At 40.0% G+C, this 18,628-nt stretch overlaps 1 protein-coding gene across 1 annotated transcript; it reads left to right on the forward strand.

The window, feature by feature from the left end:
* Positions 1 to 5,652: 5,652 nt before the first annotated feature.
* Positions 5,653 to 17,333, forward strand: GTF2A1L (general transcription factor IIA subunit 1 like). The gene is made up of 9 exons (XM_034060783.1): positions 5,653 to 5,772; positions 7,343 to 7,444; positions 7,737 to 7,857; positions 9,465 to 9,520; positions 10,716 to 10,809; positions 11,657 to 12,270; positions 13,779 to 14,063; positions 14,821 to 14,910; positions 16,439 to 17,333. Exons 1-9 carry the CDS (start codon positions 5,653 to 5,655, stop codon positions 16,544 to 16,546), a joined length of 1,590 nt encoding a protein of 529 aa, XP_033916674.1. The 3' UTR covers positions 16,547 to 17,333.
* Positions 17,334 to 18,628: the final 1,295 nt, after the last annotated feature.

The following is an 18,628-nucleotide window of genomic DNA, read 5'->3' on the forward strand; positions in this document are numbered from 1 at the left end:
CATTTATTTCTGGACAGTTTCCTTGTATGTGCTATTTTATAGCCCTGCTTTTTCCTTAGTAAAAAACAACCTGTAATTTTTTACAGTAACACTCATAACACATTTTAAGTGATGTTCAAGTTCCCTGCTGAAGCCTTACTGATAGAAATAAAAGAGAAAGCACTGGCTCAAATTCTGTTTTGCCATCCCACAAACCCCATGTGATTAGGTATTTCTGCATGTGGATAGGTATAGTCTAGTACTACACTGTGTTGTGAGGGCCTTTTTAATATAAAATAACTTTCACCTCCATTTCCATATTCCACAATAAAAGTCTGAGAAGAGAAAATCAGAAGTGGGATGGATGTGCTGGGAGCAGAAGAGATACATGATGAGTGGAAGCAGCGGAGGTAAGAGGAAAGGAGGGAGCAGGAAGTTGGTAGAAGGGCAGCAGGCAGAGCTTGTTTGGAAGGGCTAAGGAGAACTGCTGCCTCTCTAAGTGAAGGTGAAAAGTCTACCTATAAATGGGACTGAAATAAAAAGGCAGTGAGGAACTTATGCAGAAAAGCACCTTCAAGGGAAGGTATTGAAAACAAAGTTGTGAGTATCTGCAGATGGGAACTGGACTGAATGCTCTCCTGGGGTTGAAATGAGTAGGAGCTGGGAGATGCTGAAGAAGGGCACAGTGACAGGAGACACAGCAAGGTGGCTGTGGGACTGACAGGGCACAGAGAGAGGTTCCTTACCTGAACAAGATGAGCTGATGCCTGCTTGTGGTGTGGCACAGACCAGGGCAGCTGGCTCTGCCTTCATTTAGTATGTGCTGCCATTACATGCCAAGGAGAAGAACTTGCTCAGTCTTGAGCATCCCCACGTCACATCTGTATAGCTGTCAGTAATAGAAACCTAATCTCCTGGACAGGAAGATCTTGCTTGTGTAAGGGACTAATGATGCAGTCATGCTAGAGGAGATGCAATGAAAATACCAAAACTCAGCAGTGGAACAAGGCAGATTTAAAGCAAGAACTTGGGAATTAGCCTGATGATACCCAGAGATAAGCTACCACTGTGACCTTGTTGGACTGCTCTGTAGGAAGGGACCTTCATCCATCAAGTAATTTGTAATGTTGAGTAGATTTTACTGTCTAAATGTAAGTACTGACACCAGGATTTAGATGACAGTTCATCTGAAATGGAGGAAACCATCCACTGCCTGGAGAGAAAAGGTGACAGGCTGTTTCAGCCTCTTCATGCAAAGCCATTACTATCTTTGCTACAAATTATGTGATTATAATGTCAAAAAGGGTGTGCAGAACATCTGCTTCAGGTAGAGCTACACAAAAGGAGAGTTGGAAGAAAAAAAGAAAGGAAAAAAGAGAAGCATGAAAAAGTCAAGTATTAGCACAGGGGGAACCCAACCACGTTTGCTTAGAAAGATGACCTTGAGCAAATATTGGGGTCCTCACACAAATGCTTCCAAGACCTGATGGAGGTTAGTCTCCATACACCTGAGTTATTCTTCAGTGGTGTTAAACTGACATCAATTAGGCAGTAAAAAGAAGAACCTGTTTGCTAAACTGTGCTTCAACCTGACTCTCAAAGTCACCTGCTGGATTATTTCAGTGGTATGGCTGGTGCTGCAAAACCCACTGCTGGTGAAAGGGGCTCAGCTTTGCATTTGGTAATTTGGAGAGGAATCGAGTCAGTCAGAGCAAATTGGCCTTGACCAAAACATGCTGCTCTGCTCTTATTTAACTTTGCACTAAAACTGCTGGACTTCTGCAATCATCTGCTTGACTATGAGATTCCAGCAGCGAGAAGGGAAGGGGATTTCAACCGTTTATGGAGGGGGCAAGATGTCAAGGAAAAGAGTTAAAAGGCAATGAATGCAAAAGCAGTTGACGAAAGAGGAAGAAGCTGGACTGGGGCTTTTCCTGGGGATGCAGGGCAGGAGACTGGGGTCTCTCTGGGAAAGAGGGTACTATAAGCGTCTGTATGTCATAAGTAAACACAACAGGTAGCAAAGGAGGTGAGGGAGCAGGAGATGAGCACTGAGCTGGGCACCGGCATGAGTATGGCAGAAAGCAGGGACAGTGAAGTGGCTGGTGGCTGCTGTTTCCCTATGAGGCTTTCTCTCCACATATGGTATTTGTATCAGGGTGAGTATTTAGGAAAGGCAAGCCTTATTTCTTCCTTAATTAGGCTTACTCATACTACGCAAGTCCTTGGGCTTATCAAGAAGCTGAGATATACAGTACTATTCAGTATATTCAATCCATCAGGACTGCCATTTTTATATGGCAGTTTGTAGAGGTCAAAGCTTTTCTTATTCTATCCAGTGTCCTGAAAATCTGTAATTAAATTGAATTAGAGGACAGGTCTTTCTAGAGTCCCTCTGATAAAGTGGTTTCAATGGTTTAAAAAAGGAGAGGCCCTTGAAGAAACAGGAATTACACATGAACGATGAAAGAGGAACAAATCACTGGTCCCAGTGTTACCAGTCTCTAAACCCCACAGAAATGATGGGGCTTATAACAAAATCATGCTGTTAATAAAATTGGTTATGAAACTAGAGTGTTGGATGTCAACAGCTGAAAACAAAGGGAGCATGTTAGAGAATACCTTTAAAATGAAATTACAGTTCCGCCCGTGTCAAGGCATTTCCATGAGGACTGCCAGGATTCTGCAACCGGTTCCTCCTAAGAATGATTGCATTTACTTGGAAAGAAGGGCAATCTGTATCTGTAAAACATGCCCGACAAAGAATTCTGCAGTCCTGCGGTTGAGCAGCCGAGCTCCTCTACAGCAGCAATGCTGCATTTAAGCAGAAGAGGGCATTCGTTACCAAGCATCTGAGTTTGCCGAGGGCTCCGTTTCTAGAGGGAAGGCATTCGAAACCAGTAAATTATTATATATATTTTTTAATGATTAATAAAGGTTCATCATCCAAAAATAAATCTTCTCTAGACATCATGTACCAAGAGGAGTATAAATAATTACAAATTAAAACCTGTCTAGTAAATGAATGTTCGAGGTGCCCTTAAGCAGCACTATCCCAAATGCTGACAAAACCCCGAAAAAGCAGGAGGGTTTGAACAGCATGCTAATCTTTCCCATAGTTTGACTTCTAAAACTCTTGTGAGCTGTTAAAGAGCCTGCAATGGGGAGAGCTGGACTGGATTTTCATTAGAACCAAGTCTAGTGAAACCTGGATGCTGCTCCCAAATGGCATTTCTGAGCTTGGGCTGAAGATTTGGTGTGTCTGTGCCTCAGTTTCTTCTCTTAAAAGCGGGGTTAAATTTAACAGAAACCATATGCATGAAAATCATGACAGGGCTGCACTTTGTACTGCAGGACACTGATTAGGTTAAGATCACCAGTATCAAAGCTGGCCAGTCAGTATGATTAATGCTATTCACAGACAATTGTGGCTGCTCCCTCCGTGGCAGTGTTCAAGGCCAGGTTGGATGGGGCTTGGAGCAACCTGGTCTGGTGGAAGATATCCCTGTCCCTGGCAGTGGGTTGGAACTGGATGAGCTTTAAGATCCCTACCATTCTATGGTTTTATATTTGAATATTTTTTTCTTGTTCAGAGATTGATTTTTTTCAGTGTACACCAGGGTTCCTCATGCTGTTCAGCTGACACTGCTCACAATGCTTGGATGAAAAGACACCTTCTCTAGGAGTTTGTAAAAGAAATTAGATAAAGTATGCTGCTAGACCTCAGATGAAAGCAGATGTGCCTTGGTGTAGCATGAACTGTGTTCTGCAACCTCCCTGTGCAGTTTGGAAAGTTGTATTCCCACTCCCAGTTTTTGCCTTCTCTGCAGCGATAGCTATGTATTAGCAGGAGGCTTAGCCTGTTGTCCTTTGCATGAAGGGAGCTGACACACTGAGCTTGGTGACAGGAGTTTTGGTATTCACTGGCAATACAAAGGATATCATTTACAACATATGGGATATATCCACAGTGCCTTGCGCTGGTGGGATGTGCTAGGTATATGCAAGCACTGAGACATGCAGTCAACCTGAAATGTAGGTGAATAACGTTTGATTCACTCAGCAAGTTTTAATGTGGACATAACCAAAGTAACCCAACCATTATCTGAGACAGCTGAGACATCCTCTGGTATCAAGCTCCCCAACATCTCCTTGTTTTTGAAGTTAGGCATAGAAATTGCACCGATTTCAGGGCACTTTGTAATCCCTGGATAAACAGAGGGTGGTAGAAGGCAGGGAACTGATTTATAAAATCTTCAGTCTGCACTTCCACCTTTCTGAAGCTGCTGTGCAGCGTGCTGGCAGATAGATGGCTCAGCATCAGGTTTATCTGCCTGATGAATAAGTCGCAGCCAGATGCAGGATCACCATCTGCAACCTCCAGGGCCCAGTGAGATCCTCAAGGCTGCAGTCATCTCTGCTAACACGACAGGACTCACCAGACAGGGGAAGAATAACGATGCTCTTGGTATGCACCATCCCAGGCAGTTTCAAATAAGCACCGTGCTTTTAAAACTAAATGTTTCATCACTTAAATTATTCTATAAGCAAAGCAACATGAGTAAAAGGCCTTTTCCTCACGATGATGCAGGGCATACAGAACAGCTGAATATGCAACTGCTGTTTAATTCAAGACCCAGACAGTGTCATTAAACAAATATTGTTGCAGAGCAAAATTACTTCAAGAGCAAATTGCATTTGTCTCATTTGTGAATAGGCAGCTTACAATATTATTATGGATGTTGCTTCTTTGTTGTTGTTGTTGTTGTAGGTGTTAAGTCTAGTTATATAATTAAGGGTCTGTCAGTATTTTCATTATAGTCTTTTCATTTTTTAGGATGTGTAAGCCTTAAAAAATGAAGCTTAATGGCTGAGTCGCCACATGCCATATAGCACTGTACCAACACAACTACCTAAAAATCAAAAGGAAAAAGAAGGAAAAAGATGGTGTTTCTAGGCTCTCAGAATCATAATGGCAACACCAGTCCATGTACAGAAGGTGTATAAAGACCAAAGTGTATATTCTCCTACATATATGAGATTAATGAACATTTTACAGATGAGCAACTGTGAAATTGGTCTGTATTAACATGTGAACAGATTGCTGCAAATGTAAGCAATAATTTGTGTACTTGTACCAGATTGCTGCTACTTAACTGGGAGCTTCAGCTATCTCCCTGTTTACGGGGTAATAATGACTTCAGAGTTTATTAAAGCAAAATAATAGGCTTTTGTAGCCAGCTTTCCTAGGTGTATTTTGGCATCACAGGTAAGTGGTTCTCCAGACAAAGCCTCCTTTCCCCTGTGCTCACAAGCTGAAGCTCTATGCTATTGCTCAGGGCCTGAGCTACAAACCGGGCCCCTCGGCGGCCTTAAGCTCTGTGCAGCGGCAGACCCCTCTCTCCAGTGTCTGGAAGCAGAAACCAGGGCTCAGTAACCACCACCCGGATACCGTGGGTGTTTCGGGGTAGAGAGCACAACAAGGACCCCACCAAAGGGAAGGAAGGAGGAAAGGCCGAGGAGGGGAGGGGCCGGCGGTGGGGAGGCGGTGATCCCGTGGCTACGGCGCTATAAAGCGGGAGGGCGGTCAGAGAGTGGTCGGCAACATGGCGCATGTTAACTTTGTGGTGAGCTGTGGCGAGGCTGGGCTCTGTTCCGTCCCGTCCCGACATCATGGCGTGTCAGCCGGGGCTGAGGGGCTGTGAACGGCTCGGCGGGGTCTGGCTGCTCCTCCGTGGGGAGAAAGAGGTTGCGGCCGGGGCCCCGGCCGTGACTTCCTGCTCCCTGGAGGCGGTAGTGCCCAGGAGGAGCCTCCGGCTTTTCCCTTTGCAGGGCGTTATGGTTTAGTCTGTGGTTGTTTAAAACCAGCGTTGTTTAGGCAGAAGCATCGTGGCAGGTGTTGGTGTGAGGTACTGGGTAGCTCCAGGATGCTGTGCAAGCTTAGAGGTGACAAGAGGAAAGGTGGTTCCCCTCCGGGCTTCGTCTTCTGCTGCCTCTCCTTAGTGGGGACTTGAGAGGGTGCTTCAGATGGCAGTAATCCCAGGGAAACCTTGGAGGCTTTGCTTTAAGACTTGCTTTTGCTTTCCCTATTATCCCACTGGAGTTTGTTTACCGATGGTGCTGGTAGTTCCAATGTGGATGGCTTGGTTCTGTCAAAGAAAGCTGTGTGTGTGGAAGCTGGAGTACTGTAACATCTACACTGTGACCATTCCTCTCCAGTTTGGAAATGTAGTGTTTGAATTGTACAGTCGCTGTGCATGGTTTTCATATAGTGCAATGGATGTTCTTTCCTACTGTAGCTTGGCCATCCTGGGGAGAGGAATGGGCCTGTTGGAAGACTTCAGTTTCTCTTCTGGATTAGTAATGAAGACAAAGCATTCAGGCTAGTCAGCATCTTTTAGTGTAGTGGTACAAGAGTCATTATTTGTTTTCTCTCTATTTTCCTAGTATCCTGAAATGTGGGAGAATGGAAGATGTCTAAGCTCCCATAAGAAAACATACATGAGTATGGTTGTTTTAAAGTAGTGCTATGTTATGATGGTAGCTTTTTGTGAACAGTGTAACTTGTTACTTCTTAATAACTTACAGGTTGTTTTTTTGTTATTTTTTAAACAAGCTTTTTATCATCTTCAGTTTAGCACAGCTTTAGAGCAGTAAAATATTTATTTCATGTTGTAAACTGATAGTTTAAACTTTAGCAGTTTAAATTGTTAAAAGCTTATTTTACACTTGCATCTGAGTGGGTCAGACTTCCAGCTCATGTGTAGACCTCTTGCCCAGATCTGACTAGGATTTAATCACTGACATGAGTTGGGCTCCTGTTGTGTTATGAGTGATATGTATTGATAATTTCCATAGCTAAACTACTATACAGCATCAGACTGTTGCCACAAAGAATAAAGTAAACTGTCTCTGATTTCTTGCAGGTTGCTTACATTGTGCTCTTGGTAGAATTGGCACATCTCAATTTTAGTAGTTTGTGTTGGTTGGTCTTTAAGTTAGGTGTGATGACACTAGAACGATACAGTTTTAAACTGGCATTTTAGATGTGCTTTTTTATTTCAAAACAGTATGGCACAGCAACTGTTTTTGTAATATTTCTAGGATTTTCTTAAGCATTATTGTAGCACAGAAGCCAATAATTTGAGGCTTGAATCCAGTGTTTTTCCAGGGATGTTGGATTTAAAAGAATGAATGGTCTTGCAGACCTTTGCACTTGGGAGCATTCAGTTTATTACACTGCTCTGTTCATGTTCTTCAGTTTATAACAGTAGTTTTTACAGCAAGATTAGATTGGTGCTGTCACTTCAAGTGACTTAATGTTTATCTTAACTTGAAAATATTTTTATTTTCTTTAACATAGGCTAAACTATACAAGTCTGTTATTGAAGATGTGATTGAAGGTGTGCGGGAACTCTTTGAAGAGGCGGGTTTAGAGGAACAGGTTCTCCAAGACTTGAAGCAGGTTTGTTGGGTTCCCCTGCATTAATAGAAGTTGTATATTTTATTTGTTTCTCTCGGGATGGTGCATCTGACCTTTTCGTTGCCCTCTAAAACATTCATATTTTGTCTTAACTTAAAGCTACAAATATCCTGTGAATGATATGTTGGGCTGCTGGAAGTCAGAATTCAGTGGTGATTGTCACTATGTTTGTTGGATAGAATCAGTTAATTTACTCTTGGGAAAAACAGGAGTATGTGATACTTTTAGCTGTGTACTTTAAAGCTGATGTCTATTGACCTTAATCTTTCTGCAGCGTTGGGAAACCAAGGTGGTACAGTCTAAAGCAACAGAAGGCTTCTTCAATAGCCACCATTCTCAAGGGCTTACCATGCAGTTGCCACAGAATCTTCACTGTGTTCTGCAGGCTTCAACAGGTCAGATGTTGTTAATTACAACAGATGCAATTTAAGAATTATTTAGTGATTTGGGAATCTTTTTGGAAGACTTGAAAGTTCTGGAATAATCTTGGTTTATGATGCTTATGTATCCCCATCTAGCATGATGGGAATGGTAATTATTTGAAAGCAGAATTTTACCAATAAAGGACAAGTTAAACTTTGATAAACTAATGTAGTTCTGTCTACATGCTTGTAATCTGCTGTTTATTTCCAGTAGCAAAATTTGGAGAGAGTTTTAGCCAATTGCAAATGTACCAGTAGGGTTAAGGTTTCACTTCGCCTTTTGATGTATGGCATGATGTGTGCAGAGGTTTCTATGGCATATTTGTGCCATGCAGCTCTGATGTTGTATTGGAGTTTAATGATGTTCTACATTTGTTTAAATGTAATCCCTTGCTCAAACAGAAAAGTGTGGTTTTTTGTTCACCTTTCAGTTAGTTCTCCTAAAAACAGCATTCCCTTTGCAGAGGAGTACTTGACTTTCACACAGCCTCTTACATCAGGGCCTATCAGTCTCAATTAAGTCCAGCTGACCACTGTGGTAATGTTGTGATAGCGTGTCATCCTTAGCTGAGATTTCTGCCAGTGAGAATCCATTAGCTCTTCTCCTGGTAAGGACAAATAAACACAGAATCATGAGATGATATAATTAAAACCTGTGTTGTAGTGCACCTCAGGGTTAGGCACAGACTGTTCATCTGGGTTGTTGTTTTTTTTTTTACAGTCTTTATAGTTGCATGGGCTGGTTTTGGGGACAGATGTTTTAATTATTCCATCTGGTTAAAGGGACTATACTTTTGAGTTTGTTTGCTGTTGGAGGCTTTACATTTAATGAGCTTTACTTTGTTACTCCTAGTTTTTGGAAGAGCAATACTAAGGCAAAATAATCTGTTGAAGCCAGTGAACTTTTTATTTTCTGGGGTTTTTGTTTGTTTTTGGTTTTTTTTTTAATGGAATTTGAATTTTTCCATGGCTAGGGATTTTCAGAATAGTTAGGATTACTCAGTTGTTTGCTTCTTCAAATCTGGGAAAGTTTCCCCTTTGGTTTATCTTCACTGAAGTCAGTATTGAGAGCTTTTGAAAATCCCACCTTAGTTTTCCTACTATTAGCACTCTTGGATTTGCTGTAGTGTAGAAAAATACTCACATACTTTCCCCTTGTTTACAAGGCAGTACATTTTACATGTGAATTCTTGGTCATGTTAACATGGTGGTATTGCACATCTGTCCATGTAATTGATGGCGTGTAGAAATGGCATGCTTAATTTTTACAGTGCAGCTTAAACTTATCAAATACTTATAATAAATATTTGTAAAACAAACAAATCTCCAAGACCAGCTTTTAGCAAAATACAAGTTTTGTAAATTCAGGGTATAATCTTTTCTTCCCTCAAGTACAGCATAAGCTTGAAGCAGCGTAAAGGGAAGTGTATTTAAGAGCCTTACCTTGATGTGCTTGTTTGTTGATCTAATGAGTGTGAACTGAAATTAAATTGCTTTAGTTTCAGCAGTCCTTGCTGTAAATTACTGAAAGATCAACTGTGTCTGAAAAATTAACATGTTTATATTTTTTGATTTTACAGCTTCTTTTGTCATCCCGGCTGCCAAAGGTTTTCAGCATTTTACAGCAGTAGACCCAGTACGTAGCTGTAGTGATGTTTTCTGTCAGTTTTGATTATTCTGAATTCTAAATGACTGTCAGTTGTTAATAGGCTTAAGGGGAAGCAAATATTATGTATTTTCCATGTGTAGATCTTCAGCAGTTGGGGACTGAAAAAGTAGCGTTTCTCATGATTTCACCTATCCAATATGGCAAGAGGGTGGGAGCTCTGATGAGAGAGATGAACAGCTAAGGAAACTCATTGTTGTTGCTTCTGGTCCTTTTAGTTACTTATTTTTTGTGAAAACCATGCAAAAATTAAGAGTCTGCAGAGAGAGAGCTGTAACTTTGCTGCTTCCATTTGAGCAGTGAAAAGGAATGGGAAACCTACCAGTTGATTTTGCAAGCAGTGCAGCCAGAAGTGTATTGAAAGATGTGGCTGTGTGTATTTAGCCCATAGGATAGAAGTGTAGTAGTGTAAATGTGCATCTACAGATCCTTTTTTTAATCACTGGGTGTTACAATAATTCATGGTTGGGATATCCTAGCACTAGTGAAGCTGCAAGTAGCATTATCCATGAAATACAGAAATTGCACAGAAGATGATGGGTGTTTTTAGAGTTGACAGGTTCTCAACTCTGGGCATGGCAAAATTTCTTTGGGAAGAGGCTATTAACTGTCAGAGCTTGATGAATTTACTGAGTGCCTCCTGAGCCTGAAGCTAACTAACTTGCCAGGCTGATATATAATACAGAGAAGATGTTTGTGTAATGTGCAAGTTTCCTGATTTAAAAATTGGGGAACAGCTAGTTTGAAAGGGAGACATATATCCAACTCCACTTTCCAGGAGAAAAAGCAAATGTTAAGTGCCTTCACAGACTAGGCAAGGAGCCTGTGCTGTGTGGAGTAATGCATAAGCTTAGGATAAAGTGGCTCTAAGTGGAAAAATACTTTTCTGGATGGTGTGTACATTGAAGGGGTAGAAGAAAGTGTTCTGTTAACAAAAAGGAAATGTGATAATTGGAAAATAGAAAATACTTGGGACAAGTTATTATCCTATCAACATAGAATGCTCTTTGCATGTCTGAATTTCAAAAGTCTGAAGCAGCTCCTCAGTAAAGATGATCACAAAAAGACCCTCATTGATGCTTCAGCTGGATATGTTATGTGTGACATCTAGGGCCCTAGGAGATAAAGTATGCACTATCTCTTAATGAAGCTCTTGTGTATCTAGGGTGCTTCACGAGCAGGTGTAACTCTTACTCACCCTTCGGGTATTGCTTATCCTGTACATGTACCAGCTGGAGTGATGCTACAGACAGCATCTGGTAAGATTAAAGAGATCTAAAATGTTATAGCATGTGGACTGTGTGTGGGTAGTGAAAAATGGTGCTGAGAACAGTAGATAAAACAAATAGGAAGTGAAAATATAGGTGGGTGGAACCATTTATCCTCCACTTTTTTTGTCATTTGTGTTTGTGATTGCTGCATAGAGAAGTAATAATGTTGGGTAATTAGTGTCTCAGTTGTGCACACTTGCAGGTTAGTTAACATGGGCTGACAGGTTATTTTGTTTTACAATTGCTCACAGTGCTCCTTTGTCAGCCTGGGCATGGGTAGCTCCTCCTATATGAGGGGACAATCTTCTCTTCTGGTGCTTTGGAATTAAATTGATTTCTTATTCAAATAAAATCCAGTCATTCATTAAGCTTTTGCTTACACTCTTTTGTTGATAAAACTGCCTGTACTGCTTGTACAAAAATATGCTTGTATTGCTTAGGGTGTGAGGAGTGGAAGACTTATTTCTGTCATAGATTGATTCTTCTCTCCAACAGCTGTTCTTTGATGAGAACATATGTCTCTAGATACCTATTTCAGATATAACTACTAAGATTTGGAGACCTATAGGCTGATGTGAGTGACTCTGTGTGTAAGCATGTGTATGAGGAAAAGAGTAATTAAAAGAAATTGGGAAGTTAGCTGTGGCATCTCAATTTTAACACTGATAAGAATAACTCTAAGGATTAAATTTGGGAAAAATACTGCTTTGTAGGCATCCTGTTTCTCATGATTTGCTTTCATGTTTGCTATTGATAATTAGTGGTAACAGGACAGTGATCTGGATAAACCTGTAGTTTAACTTGTTGAAGCAATTTGTAATTCTTCTCTTTGTAGGGCACCTTTATAAGGTAAATGTGCCTGTTCTGGTCACGCAGACCACAGGAAATGTGAGTATTCTCCATCATCCTGTTCAGCAGATATATCAGCCCCTTGGGCAACCTTCAGTTCTGCCAGCCAATGTTGCCAGTGTTGCACAGGTGAGTGATATCACCTGTGAAAAATGCACAGCATCTTCTGCTGAAATATTGCAGCCCCAGGACACTGCTGTCCAGCGCACCATGGTTTTTCAACCAAATGTCATGGAAAAAGCTAATCCGGAGGACTCTGCCAATACGCCTGTAGTCCAGCATCCCTCTGTGAGTCAGCAGCAGCTTCCAACTGATGCAGCATTAAATCAGAGTGCAGACTCAACAGAAAAATCCCAGCATGGGAGTTCTCACACAGCTGTGTTTACTCCAGAATCCTCCAAAGGGTTTTCTCCTGCTAAATCCCTGGCAAACAACTCGAGCAGTGTGCCATTGGATGTGAAGGAGCAGTTAGATATTCAACTTCAGGAGTCAGTGCACCAGCAGGTGTCTGATGATATCATTGACCTGATTATCATGGGCAGTGGTCTGGATAATGCCCCTGTTCTGAAAGATCAGGACAGAATTGCTTCCTCTGACAAGGTAAGAACTTGTATTTCTCAGCTGGTGAAAATACATCCATTGGAAATTGTTGGTTTAAGTATCATGAGAGATGTGGCAGAGGGGTTGGAATCAAATGATCTTTAAGGTCCCTTGCAACCCTAACCATTCTATCATTCCATGGGATCTTGAGCTTGTTTTGAATAGCAGTACCTGCCTGTTTAGTTTTACATTGAGAATTGGTCACAAGTATTGCTCAAATACTGGGATTGATTAGAATGTCAATCTAAATGCTAAAAGTGGAGTGGATTGATATAAGGTATTCTTAGACTTACTGACAGTTTTGGGGGATTAGAGTTGGTTTTTTTGTGACTGAGAAAACATGAATGATCCTTTGAGAACTCCTGTGTCATTCTGACACAGAATCTGCATATGGATACTGCCCAGTTGTGGGCAAATTGCTTTGCAGTTTCACCCTGAGTTAGTTTTAACTTGGAATGTGTGAAGAGCATTGAGAATGCATATTAAGTATGAAAAGTCAGATTTGGTAGGTGAAAGTCTGCTGGAAGGAAATGTATTTCCTTGGGGGGGGGGAATCCTAAACAAACTGGAATTCAGCTCAAGCTGTGAGAAAAACTTGAATGAATTTAATTAATAAGCCACTTTCTTGACCTCATCTAATTTTTGTTCCAGAAATTATTTGCAGATGTTTGAAGTTCAGGCTGGTTTGCTAACTTTGAGTTGTAGTGCCTAGATGTCATTGAAGCAAATCTGTTAAATGCAGATTTAGTAACAGTAATGAGAAATGGCTGTAAATTGAAAGTGTTCTGTTTCTCATCTGAACTTTGATGGCAGGATGAGGAAAACTGTCTGTAGTAAGAATGGAAGGTCAAAACCGAGTGTGATTTTTCTTGAACTATAAAGTGCATGTGGAGGCGAATTAAGTGCTATAATAAAAAATTAACGAGAAACTGAAGGTAGCTGAAAGCTTAAGGCCCTTTTATGCTCCTGTGAATGCTCTGTTTAGGAATTCTAGCACTTTTATGAACAGTAACTTGAAGTACTGAAATACTGTCTCTCAGCTTCTTATCTCTTATTTAAACAAAGCATTTTGATTGAGTTGAGGAAGAGGGATGAGTTCATATTGACTTCAATTTCAAAAATGAAAAATGCTATTTATGGGGGTGGGGAAGTAGTTTATTTCATTGTTTTGGGGTTGGTTTTGGAGTTTTCTTTGCAATAGAAATTCTAAAGGCCTGCTCTATCAACTTCTTAAGTGGTTTGAGTAGAATAGTGTTTAAAGAAAAGTCTAGGAAAATGTCTTTCTGTATTGTCGAGGAATATATGGCATGGATTCCATTTAAGCTTAAGTATAAGAACAAGATTTGCAAATGTACTCAGGGTTTACAAGAAGGCCAGGACCTGAAACTCTCATTGCCCCTATTTTGTTACTTTATTAAACAAAAATCCTAGGCTTTGAGGCATTTAAACAATGATAGCTATGTGGTGTTAATTCACAAACTGTCTCTGGTCTGTTTTCTTCCTGTCAGGTGGAATCTACTGTGCAGATGGAATCTAATTTACGATCAAAGAAGGATATCTGGAGTGACATTGAAGGCATAATTCAGCTAGATGGTACTGGTGATGCTTCTCCCAAGAAAGAAATACCACATACAAAAGCTAGGGAGGAGGACAAATTTATTACTGTTGTTGAATCAGAGGGTCTAAAAGTTCTGAATGATGAGGATGATGAAGAATGTGGCAGGACTTCAGACACAGAGTCTAACAGCAGTGGCAGTGATAATGAAGAGCCCCAAATAGATATAGTTGAGGAGGTAATTTACTTTTAAGCCTTGTGATGCACAGTATGATAGTAGATCCATCTTGACTGTTGAATTGTTTGACCCAGCCTGATTCCTGGTATGTGTAAAGCATAGAAGGCATAGTTAAGTTAGATACCTCTTGAGATAGAAGGTACTGCTGAGAAATTATTTGAGCTCATTCTGAGGACTGTGGACAAATAAAAGAGATGTTGAGAAGTCATTTGTTTATTGGATGAATTAAAATAGTTAATCACCAGAATTAAAGTTCAGTAGCAAAATGCTGGCCTCAGTGGAATGGAGTTCTGCTTTTTAATTAAGTAAGATCAGGATACAAATCTAGGTTTCTTTCCCTCCTGAAGGACCCAGGGGATTAGATGGAGACGAGAACAATGTGATACAAGTACATAACCTTTCCTAGGGAAAGAGTTTCCTTGAAGATGTGCAATTTTGTATTCTGGAGATTCACAAGAGAACCAACTTGTAGCATCTGGGTTTAAAATGAATGCTACTTGATTAGCAGTGTTCCAGTTACTTGGGTCAGTTTTGTTAGTTAACAGTCTTGCTTTTTGACCTGTGTTTTTTGTTTAGAGTGTTTTTGAGACTGTAAGCATGTAAAGATGCTTATAAATGAGCTCTGTACAACATGGTCTTCATAGCCCCTAGGTCTTTTTTTTTTCCAGTGGTAACCTTTATTATTCTAGGTGTGTTTAATGTCAAGTATATTCAGTGCTATTCTGAAAGAATGTATAAAATACAATTTTATCTCTAGGATCCCTTAAATTCTGGTGATGATATCAGTGAACAGGACATTTCAGACTCGCTTGACACCAACAATCTGATAGTTTGTCAGTATGACAAGGTAGAGTATAGTTTTATTTTTGATCCTTAATTATTCTAAATAATATCTTCAGCAAGTCCATGGTCTCCTGTCAGTGCCATTTAAAGGAAACCTGATGCTGTAATAACTGAGTGTTTAAATTACGTGCTCAGCTGACAGTAAGCTGAAGACTTATCTGCTGTTTTCTGAAATGAGACTAATCAATGGATTCATAATGGCCTATTAAAAGAAAGGGGACCAAACCTTGCAAAACAAAGATTTGAAAAGCAGCAAAAGCTTATGCATTTTGTTAACTTTTAAGTAATATCAACAGTACCATGGATGAATGAGTGCATTTTCAGCCATGGATTAAGAATTTCAAAACTGATAACAGAAAGAGGAGTGCATGTACTTTCTTTTACGTTTCTTTGTCTTTGAAGTGCTCGCTGAGAATTTTTTGTACCAGAATTCTGTTGTTTGAAAAACAAAAGAAGTTAAGGGCTATTTTGTCCTCCTTCATTTTTTAATTTTTATTGTTTAAAATTCAATCTTATTTTGAACTCTGGAAGATCAAAGTTAGGAGTATTTAATTTGGTTTTGAACACTTGTCAGTAGTTTAAAAGCTGACAAAACAAAGTCCATATTTGATTTAGAACCAGATATGGACAGATATGCCTATAGTTTGCTTAAGAACCTTTGGCTTTTATTGTTTCAAAACAGACTACTGATATTTTTCTTATGTGTGTTCACCTAGGCCTCCCTTAACAGTGTCTGTGTTTTAGGAAATAGTGAGGTGCGAAGAAAATTATCTTTATTAAAGTGTTACTGAAACGAGTAATTTGGGAAAACATGGTTAGAGAGATTTGTTTAGAAGATTCACCTGAAGATTCAATGCAATTGTGTTGCATTGAAAAAGTATGCAAGGTTTTTGAATCTGCTTAACTCAGTATATAAATAATGCTTTTGGCAAAATTATTGTCTTGTTTATTTTTATCTCTCCTTTTTCCTTCTGGACTTGAAAATAGACTGATGATTAGCATCCAGGAAAATTTCTAGAGATGTTTTAAATTCCTTCTTTTAGTATTAAATATTTTCTTCAGTATAGGTTGGTTTGTAGGCCTTTGAAAAGAAACGGAATATGCAAACACTTCATGGGTTTGCGTGGCAGTATTTGCTTTTAAGCAATGTTTTCCCCCTTTGGCCTCATCCTAATGTGTGTATGCACACAGTACCGCTTTGCAGTGTGTACTGGAGAGGAAAACCACTGCAGTTTAGTTCAGCCATACTTGTTTGCAGGATGCAGTATATTTTGGGATTGATACAGTAATGAAATTGCTCAGTGTCATGCTTCCTGTCACACAGCTCCCTTTGCTTCGGGAGCTGGGGAGATGCTAAGATTCATGAGGTTGTTCCCTTGTGTGTTCGATGACAATGCTTCACATGTTTTGGGCTATCAGGATTTTAAAAGAAAATAAAGGTTTGTAAACTAAGTTGTGCTTAAAACACCCTCTTTAATGGATGGCCTAAGATATGTATTTGGGGGGGTATTGATTTGTTTTTTTTCCATCAGATACATCGAAGTAAGAACAGATGGAAGTTCTTCTTAAAACATGGAGTGATGTCCTTTGATGGTAAAGACTACATTTTTTCAAAAGCCATTGGAGATGCAGAGTGGTGAAACCTCACTGAAGTACGTACTTTAAAGCTGTAAAGCTCCCTTACAAGCCTTCTGTGAAACAACTCACCTTGTTTTGCCATAAAAGATAAAACCAACAAAACAACAAATCTATCATAAAAATATGCAAAAAGTGTTGTTAATACGTGCAAACTAAACCACATTATTCTTAGCTACTCAGTTATCTTCACTGTTCTTTTCTGATCATTACATTTCTACACAAGAATTGTCATTGGAATAAGTATCTTTAAAGACCAGAATGCTGAATCTGTTTGTAATTCAAGAGGGTAGTGCAATAGTAAGTGGATAAATGTAAGTAAATACTTGTTCTATTGGTTTTCTTTCCATATATTTAAAAAAAGAGCTGAAGTATGAGTTGAAATGTAAAGAAATATGAAACTACACAGTTCTTGGTTATACTGTGCCTTTCTTTTCAAAGGCTGCTGAGTTAGAGTAAGAGCAGCATCTCTGTAAGTTTGAAACCTGTGGTTGTTTCAGCTGTGTACTTTTCTCTCCCTTTTCCTTCCTACTTTGCTTATTTTGTTGTTGCTTTATGTTTTTTTGACTTCACCTTAAATACAGGTGGTTAAGATTTAAGTCAGGAAATGTGGGTGGAAGACCTTTGAGCTCTCAATATATGAGAATTGTTTATTCTATACCTTCTGTCTACTGAGATGCAGTGAACAGTGAGATTTAACATTAAAATGTGATTTATTTTCACTGTCAATGCAAAATTATTTAAGTTTGCTTCTGTACATATCCACCACATTCTGGGACTACAGACCAGTAAGCTGTGAATGATGCAAATTGTGTATGATAATAAAATGTCATCTCATATGTTTCAAGCAGAGTTGTGTTTGTGTTCCCTAAATATAAACTTTGCTTAGAGAAGTGTGTAGAAGCCATACATGTGACAGTAGCTCATCCTTCCATGAGAACTGCATTCCTAGCAGTCCTTAATATTTTGTTTGTTCCTCTAGAAATAGAGCTCAAAGAAATTCTGTGCCCATGCATCTGGACCACAACCCAGCTACAGCTTTCTTCTGGCTAGCTCTTGTTCCTTGTAGGGCAATAGTGAAAACTAAATGGTAGATCCTCAGCAAGGCAGACTTAGAATGGAATAATCCTGCTAGAATCATAGAATGATTTGAGTTGTAAAGGACCTTAAAACTCATCCAGTTCCAACCCCTGCCACAGGCAGGGACATCTTCCACCAGACCAGGTTGCTCTAAGCCCTGTCCAACTTGGCCTTGAACACTGCCAGGGATGGGGCAGCCACAGCTTCTCTGGGCACCCTGTGCCAGGGCCTCACCACTCTCGTAAAGAATTTCTTCCTAGTGTCTAATCTAAATCTTTCTGCTGTCAATTTAAAGCCATTCCTTTTCTCTTGTCACTACATGGCCTCATAAAAGTCCCTCCAGCTTTCTTGTAGGCCTCCTTTATGTATTGGAAGACTGTTACAAGGTCAAGCCCAGCTCTCTCAGCCTGTCTCCATAGCAGAGGTGCTTCAGCCCTCACAGCATCTTTGTGGCCTCCCCTGGACTCACTCAAGCAGGTCCCTGTCCCTCTTGTGTTGGACAGTGCTACAAACAAGCACATGGCACCAGTCCTTCCTGGCTGCTTTTACATCTGCTGAAGGAAGACATCATGAGACAATTTGTTTTTCTCTGCTCCCTTGGAGGATGCAGAGGCCTTGAAGAGTAGGAAGAGGTGGAGAGAAAGAATATATAAAAGTGGTGGAAGGAAAAAAACACTCTTGCTGATGGCATAAGCAATTGAGATGCTTTCCTTGTGGGGGTATGTTTTCAACAACTATTGAGTTTCTTGCATGCTTTCTTTTGTTTTATTTTTATACATACCTGCTGCTTTCCAGTACCAAAGACAGGACAATGAACTACAGGGCCTGACCTGAGTGTGGCAGTTATTTTGTCTTTTACAGGTACTGCTGATGACATGTGAAGAATTGTGTATTTGGAGACAGTTAAAATATTACTGTGTGTGATTACTTTTTTCCCCATTCAGCTGACTTGCAGCTGCACTGGTGCTGTGCTTCAGAATCATAAATGCAAAGGAAATGTAGCTGTT

Source organism: Melopsittacus undulatus, chromosome 3, assembly GCF_012275295.1.
Source record: "Melopsittacus undulatus isolate bMelUnd1 chromosome 3, bMelUnd1.mat.Z, whole genome shotgun sequence".
Taxonomy (NCBI): Eukaryota; Metazoa; Chordata; class Aves; order Psittaciformes; family Psittaculidae; genus Melopsittacus; species Melopsittacus undulatus.

What these genes read in the sequence shown, in the direction of transcription:
- GTF2A1L (XM_034060783.1), top strand. Translation starts at nt 5,653, where the DNA reads ATGGCGTGTCAGCCGGGGCTGAGGGGCTGTGAACGGCTCGGCGGGGTC. An exon ending in CTTCCTGCTCCCTGGAGGCG is followed by an intron (nt 5,773 to 7,342) that starts GTAGTGCCCAGG and finishes TCTTTAACATAG; the next exon opens with GCTAAACTATACAAGTCTGT. An exon ending in TAGTTTGTCAGTATGACAAG is followed by an intron (nt 14,911 to 16,438) that starts GTAGAGTATAGT and finishes TTTTTCCATCAG; the next exon opens with ATACATCGAAGTAAGAACAG.